We start from the raw sequence: 12,366 nt of genomic DNA, 5'->3' as shown, positions 1-12,366 counted from the left end.
AAAAGCAATGAAGCTTGTTGATGGGCCTTCTAAAAATGCTTTAAAGATTTATTTATTTATGCATACAAGAACTGGGGTGCAGGCCAGAGGTGCGGGGGTGGAGGATTTGCCAGAGACAGATCGGGGAGCAGAACAGGCAGATGGACTGAAATGCACTGCCCAGCCACGACTGCTTCGGGTTACGGCTCAGTGGCACCGGGTCTGCTCACGCTGCAGTGTGACCCCCCAAAGCATCTGCTCATCTTCCCAAACTTAAACTCAGGGTCTACTAAGCAGACACTCCCCATTCTCCCTCCCCTCCCGCCCCCGATAACCTCGATTTTTTTCTGTCTCTAAATATGGTGACACCTGTAGCTCATATAAATGGAATTAGTATTTGTCCTTCTGCTTCTGGCTTATTTCACTTCCCATCGCGTCATCAAGGCTCTCCAAGTCGGGCGTGGGGCAGTTCCCTGCCTCTGAAGGCCGAGAAGCGCACAGTTGCACTTATAGACCATGCTTGTTGACCTTTCATCCAGCCAGGGCACTTGGCTTGCGAGAAACTCTGCTGCGGGCACGAATCTGAGTCCTGCTTTCCACTCTTTGGGGTGTACCCCAGAAGTGGGACTGCTGGATTCTGCACTCATTCTCTGTTCTAATTTTTAGAAGGTGGGGCCTCCCTGGTGGCGCAAGGGGTTAAGTCTCAGCACCATGAAGCAGTCAGCAGCCACTGCAGCACAAGTTCGATCCCCAGCCAGGGAGCTGACACACATGGCGCGGCAGACCTTTCCTGTCTCCCCGCTGCTCCCCTCAGCAGTGCATTTCAGTCCATCTGCCCATTCTGCTCCCCACTCCGTCTCTGGTGAATCCTTTACCCCCACACCTCTGGCCTGCACCCCAGTTCTTGTATGCACAAATAAATAAATCTTTAAAGCATTTTTAGAAGGCCCATCAACAAGCTTCATTGCTTTTCCTCCTCTCCGGATCCCCTGCCTCTCCCCTGACCCCCTCCCCTCAACCCCCGACCCCCTCAACACACACTTCCAATACCAGCTGAGTGGCCTCAGTGGCCAACTTTACTATGGTTCAGCAAACCCTCCTGAATTTCCTCGAAGGCCTCTGGATGGCTATTGCTATCTAAAGAAGCAAATTTCCCTTCTTTTCTTTTAAGCTACAAGGGCAGAAACCACCTGACTGAAAGGCCCGGAGCTGTTCAGAGAGCCCCTCCCACCAGCAATCACAGGCTTTTCCCAGACTCTCAGCAGAACTGTAGATTAACCCTACTTTTGTTACGAAGTGTTTGGAAACAAAATCATGTGCTGGGTTTCTCAGTCCTGAGCCTGGGGGTGACAGTTCTCCCCCACCCCCATGTGAGGTTTTACCTCACAGCTTTGAATGTAGGAACAATCATAGCCGTGCCCAGATGCACGGCAGCTCAATTCAAGTTCCTTTTATTCTCGTAGTCAGTGCCCTTTATGCAAAATGCCACCCCGGCTGGGATTTCCACTCACAGCTGTGTTTCTAAACCCTGACTGGGCTTTAAAAATACAGATATATAGAGAGAGGCCCAGGACCCTGGCTTCCAGCTGCTGAATTGCGGTGTCGGGGGCGAGGGGGCCTGGCATTTTAAAGGTCCCAGCTGGTTCTAAAGAGCAAGCAGTGCTGGGCTCCTGCTTAAAGGGCAGGGAGGCCTACGAGCCTCCTTCTCCTTAAAGACTTTTTACTGGGCGTTTAGCCTGAGGTGCAGATCTGGGCACAAGGCTCATTATAAACGTCAGCGTGGAAAGGAGAGAAGCAGCAGGTCATCCAGGAGTGGACAGACCTTGTCTGGGGGGAGACTTGACTCAAACGAGAGGTACTGAGGTTGGGGGTGACAGCCCACTCGTGTGAGGCTTCTTCCTGAGGGGCTTCAGTCCTAGGGGACTCAAGGGATTCAAAAGATTGAACTGTGTGCAGAGAGTCCGGCCCTGTTTATTTTCCCGGGACATGCCCTCTGGAGTTCCGATCACATTCTCTGAAACTACTATCCCCTCCTTCCTGGAGTGAGAAATCTCTGCTTCTGTTATGCTATGGCACATAGCACAGTTATTAAAAAGAAAGCGTTTGAGCCACTCGGATTTACGCTGAACCTCATTTTAAACAAAAGCGAGTGTCAGAGTGCTGCTCCCAGAAAGCCGTGCAGGAGCAGAGGTGTCTGGGAACCATGTCTGGCCCAGGCACTTCTTGTATGAATCAGCTCTTTAAAGGGAAGGACTCCTCTACATGTGGGCAATGTCTGTGTGGGCAAGGAAAGCTGTGAGGAATGACAGAGACCAGGTCATTAAAGTTGGTGACTTTGGGGAGAAGGCTCTGGAAAGGGGGTGAGGACACTGACCTTCAACAGGAGGTCAGTGACTGACTGCTACATCTGTGCTGGGCGCAGCGTTCGCTCCTCGTAACGTGCTGATCTTATTTTACCCACCGACCGTCATCCTCTGAAGTGTCCTTGTACCCCCACTTACAGATGAGAAACCTGGGCTCAGAGATCTCCCCAAGGCCACAGAGCCAGGACCAGCCCGACTTCACTGCCTAGGCAGAGAACCCACTGCTCTTCCGATTTTCCATCTAGATGTTTCTTTCAGTTCTGTTACAACTTGCAGTGTTACTTGGTCATGAAATTCTAAGTCAAACGCGGAAGCATCAAGGCTTTCCATACGGGTTCTCGATGCCCAAATATGCCACATTAAGTCCTTAATTCTCAGGAGGGATTTAGGAATCGACAGTCCACTCCAGGATCACTCTGGGCTCAATATCATGCCCGCTGCCTGCCTGTCACCACTTAAGGATTCAACAGAATCGCAGTCTTCTGTCTTGACCTAGACTCCTGGGGAGAGCGGGCCTCATCTGTAACTCAATCGGGCAGCGGCCATCACAGCTTGGTCCAACAGGATCATTGCATCTGCTCAGGGCAGGCGTCCACTGACTGGATGCAGACTCTCACGGTGACAGGCCTTGAGAACGCCCAGAGCCTGTCTGCCTCAGAGCATGGAGCATCTGCGGCTGGCACTGAGAAGCAGCATGCCCCTGCAGAGGAAGCATCCTGCAGAAGGGTTTCCAGTATGGCCGCTTTCTCAGGAGACCTGCAACTAAGGACTCTAGACCAGGTCTGGGCAGGTGTTTCCGATTGCTTGGGGTGTAGGAACGTGGTGTTCCATCCAATGCCAGCACTACCTGCTCCCTTGAGGAAATGCAGATGCCTTGATCTCTGGAGCTGCAATCCTGATGTTGCCAGCTAGAGAGGCAGGCAGACTCCTAGGTTTTAGCCGCAGTCCCTAACCCTAACTAACCCAAGTCAGCTCTCCGTTCATAGATTCAGTTCCCCATCCATCCTTTTATTGACCTCTTCTTCTTGCCTTCCATCCAAACATCCACTCCCTCACCCATCAGTTTAACTATCCCTAATCCTCTAAGTTGATGAAGATGATGTTTTTGAGATAAGGTGATAAAAAGACTCTGGTTTCTGGGCCCTCCCTGGTAGCACAATGAGTTAAAGTGCAGCACTGTGAAGCTATCAGCAGCTGTTTCGGCACAAGTTCAATCCCCGGCCAGGGAGTTGACCCACATGGCACAGCAGACCTCTCCTGTCTCCCCACTGCTCCCCTCAGCAGTGCATTTCAGTCCATCTGCCTATTCCACGCTCCACTCTGTCTCTGGTGAATCCTCTCATCACTCCTGCACCTCTGACCTGTACCCCAGTTCTGTATGCATAAATAATCTTTAAAGAAAAAGACTCTGGTTTCTATTTGTTCACCCTCTCTTGCTCCCTCATTTGTCCACTCTCATAGATATGTCATCTGCTCTGATGCCAGATGCCTGGTGGAGAAGCCCAGGTCGTGAGAAGTTGAGGAGGGTCACTGGCCAACACCCAGGAAGGAACTGAGGCTCCCAGTTCAACAGCCTGCAAGGAACCAAACCGAGTCTTGCTGATAACTGATTTAGCTGCAAACCCTCCTGCAGCTGAGCCTTCAGATGACACTGCAGCCCAGTCAGTCCCAGGCCTGCAGCTGTCAGAGAACCTCAGCCAGAAGCACCCAGTAAAGCTATGCCTGGACTCCTGACCCACAGCAACTGTGGGATAGTAAAATGTCCACCGATAATACACTCTGGAGACAATAGATTAAAATACAGTTTGGAACCAACAGGTTAAATTCAACCAGGAGGAGGTCCACTGAAGTTGCTACTTAAACGCTATGTCTTCTGGGAAGCGTCTCAAAATTCTCCTTTCTCCATGACCCTATTTTCTCATATTTTCCTATTAGACTGTAAGCCACTTGAACCATCAGCTCATCAGAACTAACCTGGTATGCACTTATTATTATTATTATTCCAAAACTGTACATCACTTAATCTATACAATAAGCATATGAAGCCGTCACTATTATTGTCCATATGTTATAGATAAGGAGTGTTCAATAACACCCCCAAGACTTCAGTAATTATGTGGAATTGCCAGGAAATCTACTACAAAGTTTATAGTAACAACTACCCTATATGACTAGAGGAGTCTTGTCCAAATTCACAAGTTATAAGTAGATTCAAACTCAGGTAGTTGACTACCAGACATGAATTTCTTAAACATTGTTCTCCGGAGACACTTTCTAGTTCTAGGGCAGTAATTTGAACATGCTTCACCTGGGGTAAATCTAGGTCTGGAAAGCTCCTTACCTGTAAACACTAGGCTGGCATTTTCTAGTTCTTCTTGGGGAACTTTGAAGCTGAAGGACTCATTGTAGAAAGGATCGATTGTGCCTCTTAAAAAGGATGTCTTCTTTGTTTTCACAAGCTTGAGTCCATGTACCAGCTGGATTTTCACAAAGGGGTCTGAGAATTGGACACAGCATCCCAGAATGTTGGCTATCATGAAATCCAAGTACTGTTCATTCATCTATTTCATTCCCCACCCATCCTTTTACTGACCTGTTTTTCCTTCCTCCCATCACCCGTCCATTCCCCTACCCATCAGTCTGTCTAACATTTCGCCTTCTTTTCATTACTCATTCTTCCATCTACCCACCCAAGCATCCATCCACCTATCCACTTATTCAACTTTCCATCCATCTTCCCAACTGACAGTCCGACCAGCTCCTTATTCTTCCACCTTTTTAGTTTCCTATCAGTCCCTCCATCAGTGCAGGTAGCCACCACTCCTTTCTTTTATCAATATCCCCATCCACCCACTTGTTCTCCATTCCCCCTTTTCCCAACTCAGGCACTTATCTCACATTTTCCTTCTGCTCCAGCCATCCAATAGTGAGTTCCTCTGATGTATCAGGCATTATGTTCATTTTAAAGATGACAAAACAGAGGACTCAAAGTGATCTGCTTAAGATCTGACTAGTAGAAAAGCACCAGACCTGGAGACTAACCAAGCTGTTGGTTCCAGAAAAACCACTGTCCAATCCGTGAGCTCACAGCTGAATAGAGAGGGCAGAATTCTAATTACCACTCTCAGGCCACTTTACAACTTACAGAGAGATCATCTACAACGCCTAATTTAATATTTGGTTAAACAACCCAATGAATGCTGCTATTATGTCAATTTTTTCAGATGGAAACACTGAGGCATCTAAACGTTCAGTCACTTCTATTTCGTTCGTAAATAGCAGAACTGGGATTTAGTTCCAGGAGGTTTGACTCCAGAACCCTTAAACCCTTTATCATACTGGTTCCAAAAGCAGTAAGTCTGAAACTCTCCAGTCTTAATATCATTTCCTACACTGGCCCCCTTGAAACCCATTTTTACAATGTGGTTTTTGAGAATGGAAGGTGTCTGCTAAATTTAGTTGTCACTTTATAGCAAAAGTAATTTATTTGAGCCATTGCACTTAGAGAAGACCATATTTCCAATACCAAGCAGAAGAGACCCCCAAAACCCTGCCTCTGAGCTATAATGACCTCTGCTGTCATGGGGGAACCTACATACAGAGGGAATGTAATCTGTCCCATTTGATTAAAAGTTACATTTGAGTTGGTTTACTATAAAGCAGACAGTCTGAATACAACAGACTTGTCAGAGCTGGGATTTATGAAGATGTATGAAATGAGTTGGGGAGAAAACAGGGTCTGTCCACCAAGCGTGCTCAATGCTCATCATCGCCACCTAGAGCATGATGTCTCCATTGCAGCCACAGCTTTCACAAAGGCAGGTGACTAGAGGCTCTGGATTTCAGGGATTGTAGCCCCGGCCTCAATCCTACCCCCAGCTCAAATGGGATTACTGAGATGCACGGTTTACCTGCCTCACTGAAGAGACATCTGATCAATTACTTCCCTTCTTGAATTAAATCCTAGTTCTGGGTGCTAGTACTCTCAGGGGGTCTTAGTCACAGTATCCAGGATGCAGAAAAGGAAAGCAGGTCCCTATGTCAAACAGAGATTTCTTACTGAGAAATCAGTGGGTGAAAAGAGCATTGCACCATACCTGAACCTTGGCTCACGTCTGTCTGAAGAAGTTGCTTGGCTCGAATTACATCAACATTCAGTCTCCCAGCGCTGGGGAGATAATTCAGGGACAGAAGGAGCTCCCCCAACTCCACTTCATTCTGTGGAGAAAAGAAATGGTCAGACAGTTGCTTTTTCTCTTTTATTCCTTTTGCAGCTACCAGGCAGGAAATGGAGCCCAACAGCTCATAAATGGGCTTCCGTTGTGGATCAGTTGACCGTCAGTGCTCCCTCCTTTGACTTTTTGAACCTCTGCCCCTTGTTATTTTCTTCTATTCTCAAAAGTTCTTTCTGCCTTTAGAATACTTAGCAGCAGCAGCAGCAATAATAACAACCAGAGCATCAATAATTGTGATAAAGAAATGCCGTATGTCAGCTCTCCCTGGTGGTGCAAGGGTTAAAGCACAGCACTAAGAAGCTACAGGCAGCCACTTCAGCTCAGTCCCAGCCAGAGAGGTGACCACAGGGTGCAGCAGACCTCCCCTGTCTCCCGCTGATCCCCCAGATGTGTATTTCAGTAGATCTGGCTGATCCGCTCCCCACTCTGTCTCTGGGGAATCTTCTAACCTCCCCTCCCCCCGCACCTCTGGCCTGTACCCCAGATCTTGTATGCATAAATAAATAAATCTTTAAAAAAAATGCTATATGTCTGCACTAAGCACAGAATTGGAACAACAAGTTCAACTTTACACTCAGTCTGTGAGATAACCGGTTGACCCCACTGAATAGATGAAGAAACTGAGGCTCGGGTGGGGCGAAGAAACACGTCCAAGGCCACCATGGCCAAGTGGTCACGGTGACATTTGGGCTCGGGGTCCTGAAGCTGCCTTGCCTTTCAGAACACCCTGCAGAGCAGCTACGTGGGCGGGGAATCTGTTCTCAAACCGTGGTCCAGGCGGAACCGCGCTTCTCATCTGGGTGGGAGCCTGCCCACCCCCAGAGGCCCTACAGTAAATGGAAGGAAGAGAGGACCCCAGGCCAGCTCCCCATTACCTGAAGGCCCCTCGAGTTCTCCCTGGAATGGAAAGAGCTCTTTTGAGAGGAGGAAGTGGAACTTCCACAGGGCTTCCTGATGTCATCCTCTTTCTGAGAAGGTCATTTTTTAAAAAGGTTTATTTATTTATGCGTAGAGAACTGGGGTACAGGCCAGAGGTGCATGGGGTGACAGGAACAAAGCACCAGCTGCAAAGTCAAAGAAGAAGCTACATTTTTTGTCTTTCTGCTTCCTCCTTGGGCTGCCAGGAGCCTCCCAGCCCCCAAGCATCTGACACAAAGCTTCTCCCAGGAAGGGGAGAAGTGTCCCCAAGAGAATGGATTGCTTATTCTGGAGGTGGGCTCTCTGACTCGGTGAGTCACTTTTCTGCTATCCAAATTTAGCCAGATAAGGATGGCTAAATTATTCCAGATAAGCTGGAATAATTTACTCCACTGCTCCAGGTTTATAAACGAAAACTGAACCAAGCCACTCTCTTACTCCTCTGCTTCATTCCCGCTATCACTCTCAGAATGAAGCCCAAGGCCTTCAACCAGGCTACTCCAGCATGTCAACCTTTGGGTGGGTCATTCTGTGTCATAGGGCTGTAACATCCTGCTGTCACCACCCATATTGTCTCTAGGTCAAATGTTATCCAAGGGCAAAATCACCCAGTTGAGAATCACTGGTCTACCAGGATCTAACGAATGTACCGCCTGCCTCCACCCTCATCCACCAGCCATATCTGCCTTCTGTTCTGTGCCTTGAAAACACAAGACAGGGCCCTCCCTGGTGGCTCAGCGGGTTGGAGTGCTGCACTGCGGAGCTAAGCCACGCCGTGGCCTCTTCAGTGCGGGTTTGATGCCTTCCTGGGAGCTGACCACATGGCGCGGCAGACCTCTCCTGACCCACCCACTGCTCCCCTCAGCAAGGTACTTTGTAGATCTGTCTGTCCTGCTCCCCATTCTGTCTCTGGCGAATCCTCTCGCCACCCCTGCACCTCTGGCCTGCTCCCCATTTCTGTATGCAGAAATAAATAAAATCTAAAAAAAAAAATCCTGCCACAGGGCTTTGCTTCCCATTCATACTCAAACAGCACCTTCTCAGGTAAGCTTTCCACAACCACCCGACTAAAAACTGTCCCACCTCCATCCCTTTCAGTTGTCAGTTTCATTCATGGCAGTTCTGAGGTCTCTTGTTCACAAAGGCAGGGACAGTGTCCAGTCTCCACCCCTATATGCACAGCCCCTGGAACACCGGCCATCCAGATGGCCACTAGAACAAGACACCCTGGGTGCTCATGTGGCCTGCTCACGTGGCCACCTCCCAGCCCAGGGGGTCATGCCGGATGGTGCTTGTCACCTGCCCCATCCAATCCCCAGAGAACAAAAACTGAGGGGGGGGAGTGGGGGGGGGAGCAGCGTGAGGGGGGGTCCATTTCCTCCCTCCCTCTTTTCTAGGCAAAGTCACAAATAAACAGCCTCATTTCCCTTTTTAAGAACCCGATGAGCTCAGTTTGGCTGAACCACATGGGGTGGGCTGGGGAGAACCGAAATAGACAGTTTGCAAATTACTCAAATGAATCCAGAAGCCACCCTGGGAGCCCCAGGCCGCAGGCTGGTACAAATTCCACTATGTTCTCTACCTGGACAAAAATTCTTTCTCCCTGAAGCCTTTGCACTCAGCTAAGTTCTAATCAATAAAAAGAAAATCAAAGGAAACCATTTGGGACAAAGCACTTTCTGGAGAAAACAGGAGCGTGGTGCGCCTGACACGCTTCCTTTGAAGGGCTTCTGCACGGCACCTTTGCTGGGCCTCACTTCGCCAGGCTGTCAGCTGTGTGCGCACACTTCTCACCAGCCCAAGAATACATCAGGACACTTCTCACACAGCTGCTTTCCAGCCCCTGCCATTGTCTCCTGGGCTGGGCGGAAACTTGTATCTCTTAATTTACTATACAAACAACATTAAAATAGAAATGGATTTTTTTTTCAAAACAGCAAAATCCAACCACCAGCCCAGCACTTGACACATTTCATCAGCTGCTTCCCCACGTTCCGCCAGCCCCATCGATGAGGTTCTTTTCTCGTCTCTGTCAATACCCCCAAACGATATTTGCCTAGATGCACCAATAACACCGGCGGATTCTGAAATGCCACTGTTTTATTTTATAGGCTACTTTAAATAGAAACACATATTTTCCATGTTACCATCTAGACAGCCGAAGTGTCATTTCTAATGTCTGGCTACACTATTCTGGAAGGCCAAATGCTGGGACTTCCTGTACCCACTTCCCTATTCCTAAGTACTCCAGTTATTTTTAATGACCTACAATTGGGCATGTTGCTATTTTTCTTCCTTAACGTTACATCCTTCTAATAAAAACCAGGCTAGGATCACTGGACTGAAGAATACATCAGGACATATAAAAGACCTCCAGATATATTTCTGCTGCTCAATAGAATACAAATTCCCTAGTTCTATTGACAAAAGGATGAACTCACTTCACTAGCAAGGAGGCCAGATGTCTTCCCATAGTGACACCAGCATTGGGTATTAACATTTTGACAAATATATATATTTTTGCATCTTTGATTGCCTATCTAGGCAGAGTATAGCTGAATTTCCTATTTTGTTTGGAAATGCTGGCTTTCGGGGGGCACTGTCCCTAGGACAGGGCTGAGGACAGACATTTCATGCTGAATTTTGTCTGTTCCATGCCACGGGCTTCATTGGTATTTCTTTGACTGCTAACAAGATCAAGCCTCTTTTCATCTTTATCAATTATTCCTGCTTTTTCTTTTACAAAAATGCTATTCATTTCTTTGCGCTCATTTTTCTATTAGCTATTTGTCTTTCTCTTAATTTATAGACACCTGTAAGTAGGGTGGATACATCACTCACCAGCAATGTGTCATTATGGATTCCATTGCATCCCTCCTCTCTCAATGTCTATTGTTTAAGCCCCAACTCTATGGTCTCAGAACGTGACTGATTTGAAATGGGGATGTTACTGATGTAATTGGCATCACTGAGGATGTTTCTGTCACCCACGGCCTGCAGGTGTCACGTGGCACAACAGGCTTCAAGAGCAGGTAGGCGTAATTACGCTCTGGGATGCCTGCAGGACCTGAGACTCCAAAGGACACATTTCTTAAGTGCTGACTGACTGTAGAGTCATTTCAGGGTCAGATTGGAGTAGGGTGGGCCCTGGTCCAGTAGTGCTGGCATTCGCATGGGATGAGGGGGCCTGGACACGCACCCAGGGAGAACGCCCCGTGAAGACTGGGAGTGCGAAGCAAGAGAGGTCAGGACAGGTCCTTCCCAGAATCTGCTGAGAGAACACAGCCCTGCTAGCATCTTAACCAGAACCTGAGAGCCAACGTCTATTCTTTAAGTCACGCCCTGTGTGGTACTTCTCATGACAGTCCCCAGCAAACCGAGACTCGTGGATAACAAACATATTCTCCCGGTGTGTGGCCTGTCTTTCCATTTTTATACCACATTTTCTGATGAGCAAAGTTCATCATTTTACCATGTGGGAAAAGGCCCCCATCTTTCCTCTATGGTTTGCATTTTCTGACCTTTTAAGAAATGCTTTGCTACACTAAGGCTGTAAGGATAGTCCTTCCCTCTTTTTTCCTTCTAAAATGTAAAATTTGGCCTTGCAAATATAAGCCCTTCGACCACTGGACTTGGTGTTGGTGTATGGTGTGAGGTAGGGCTCTCTTCACCCTGACTTCTCTTCCTGCCCCACAGCTCAGGGCTGCTGTCATCTTGATTTACTTCTCTCCACCTCCCCAAGTGCATGACAGGCTCCTCAGTGAATGTCAGCAAGAGAAAGGTTTGTTTCTGTCCTGCCTGTGAAGCTAAACCTTCCAGGGATAATGCAAGAAGCTGGATCTTTTGATGTCTGAGCATTTGTCTAGACCTCAATGGCCATCGAAATTAAATCAACTTACTTCAGATCCACTCAAGTGAGTAGACTGATCTGGTCCTAAACTGAGCTCCCGTGAGCATCCTGCTGCAGAGGCTTCTGTTCAGCAGCGATTGCTCCAGAACATGCAAAACCACAGGTCCATACCTAAGATGATGGCACAAGGCCTGTCTCCAGCTACCCAGGGTCTACAGCAAGGGCTGACAAGGGACAGACTTTTGTTCTGGAAAGGCCCCCTTGAGAACAAACAGCAGCAGCCAGGACAGACCAGGCTCTTGCACCGGAATTTTGGTAAGAAGCCCCACCAGCTAAGTGGGGGAGGGGGTGGGGAGTGGGGGGGAGAGGGGGGGCTTCGAGCCAGCAAGGTCTAGCCCCCGGCCCCTTTCCTACTGCTGATTTTCACATCTGCATAGACAGCTCAGTCTCACCAACCCCTAATCCAGAGTAACCCCCCACCAGCAGATGCCCACATGCTGGGCACAGGCTGGCGTACAGTATGTGCTCAATAATTATCTTTTGACAAGGCAATTTACACACAAAGGATACAGCAGTGAGCAAGACAGGCCAGGTCTTGGTGGCAAATGTACTTCATGGATTATTACACATTGGTAATTAATTATGAGATGATTAAATCAGCACTGTGCTGTGCGCTGGGAGCAATAATGGGGTGCCGTAAGAGCTGACCTTTCTAACACTCCCCAGCAGAGGCAGTCACGGGCATTAGAGGGTCAAGGAGCTGACACACTGAACCACTGACATGGCCAAGATGGACGAGGAAGAATGCAAGTGGGGTTGGCCGGGGTGTAGAGCCCAGACTGGAGAGAATATAAAGGTCAGCTGGGGCCTTGCTGCTGGCTGGGGTGGCCGGACTTACCCCGAGGAACAGGGAGCCACGGGAAGCACTATGCAGAGTCACCTACTCAGCCTTGCACTTCTGAAAGGTCCCTCTGGCTGGACCCTTGCAATCACGTACTTTTCTGCACCTCTTGTAACAAAC

At 48.5% G+C, this 12,366-nt stretch overlaps 1 protein-coding gene across 1 annotated transcript in view; it reads right to left on the bottom strand.

The window, feature by feature from the left end:
* Window positions 1-12,366, bottom strand: part of SYT17 (synaptotagmin XVII) — a 50,750-nt gene that overhangs the window by 18,229 nt on the left and 20,155 nt on the right. Inside the window, exons 6-7 of the mRNA XM_004692096.2 lie at window positions 6,440-6,560; window positions 4,684-4,839 (exon numbers count right to left, since the gene is read on the bottom strand). Coding sequence (XP_004692153.1) covers window positions 4,684-4,839; window positions 6,440-6,560 — 277 coding nt within the window. The remainder of the gene's footprint in view (window positions 1-4,683; window positions 4,840-6,439; window positions 6,561-12,366) is intronic.

This window comes from Condylura cristata, unplaced genomic scaffold (assembly GCF_000260355.1).
Source record: "Condylura cristata isolate star-nosed mole 26May11 unplaced genomic scaffold, ConCri1.0 scaffold00032, whole genome shotgun sequence".
In the NCBI taxonomy this organism is placed as follows: Eukaryota; Metazoa; Chordata; class Mammalia; order Eulipotyphla; family Talpidae; genus Condylura; species Condylura cristata.
The sequence above is the reverse complement of the archived record's forward strand: the minus strand, read 5'-3'. Positions and strand labels throughout refer to the sequence as shown.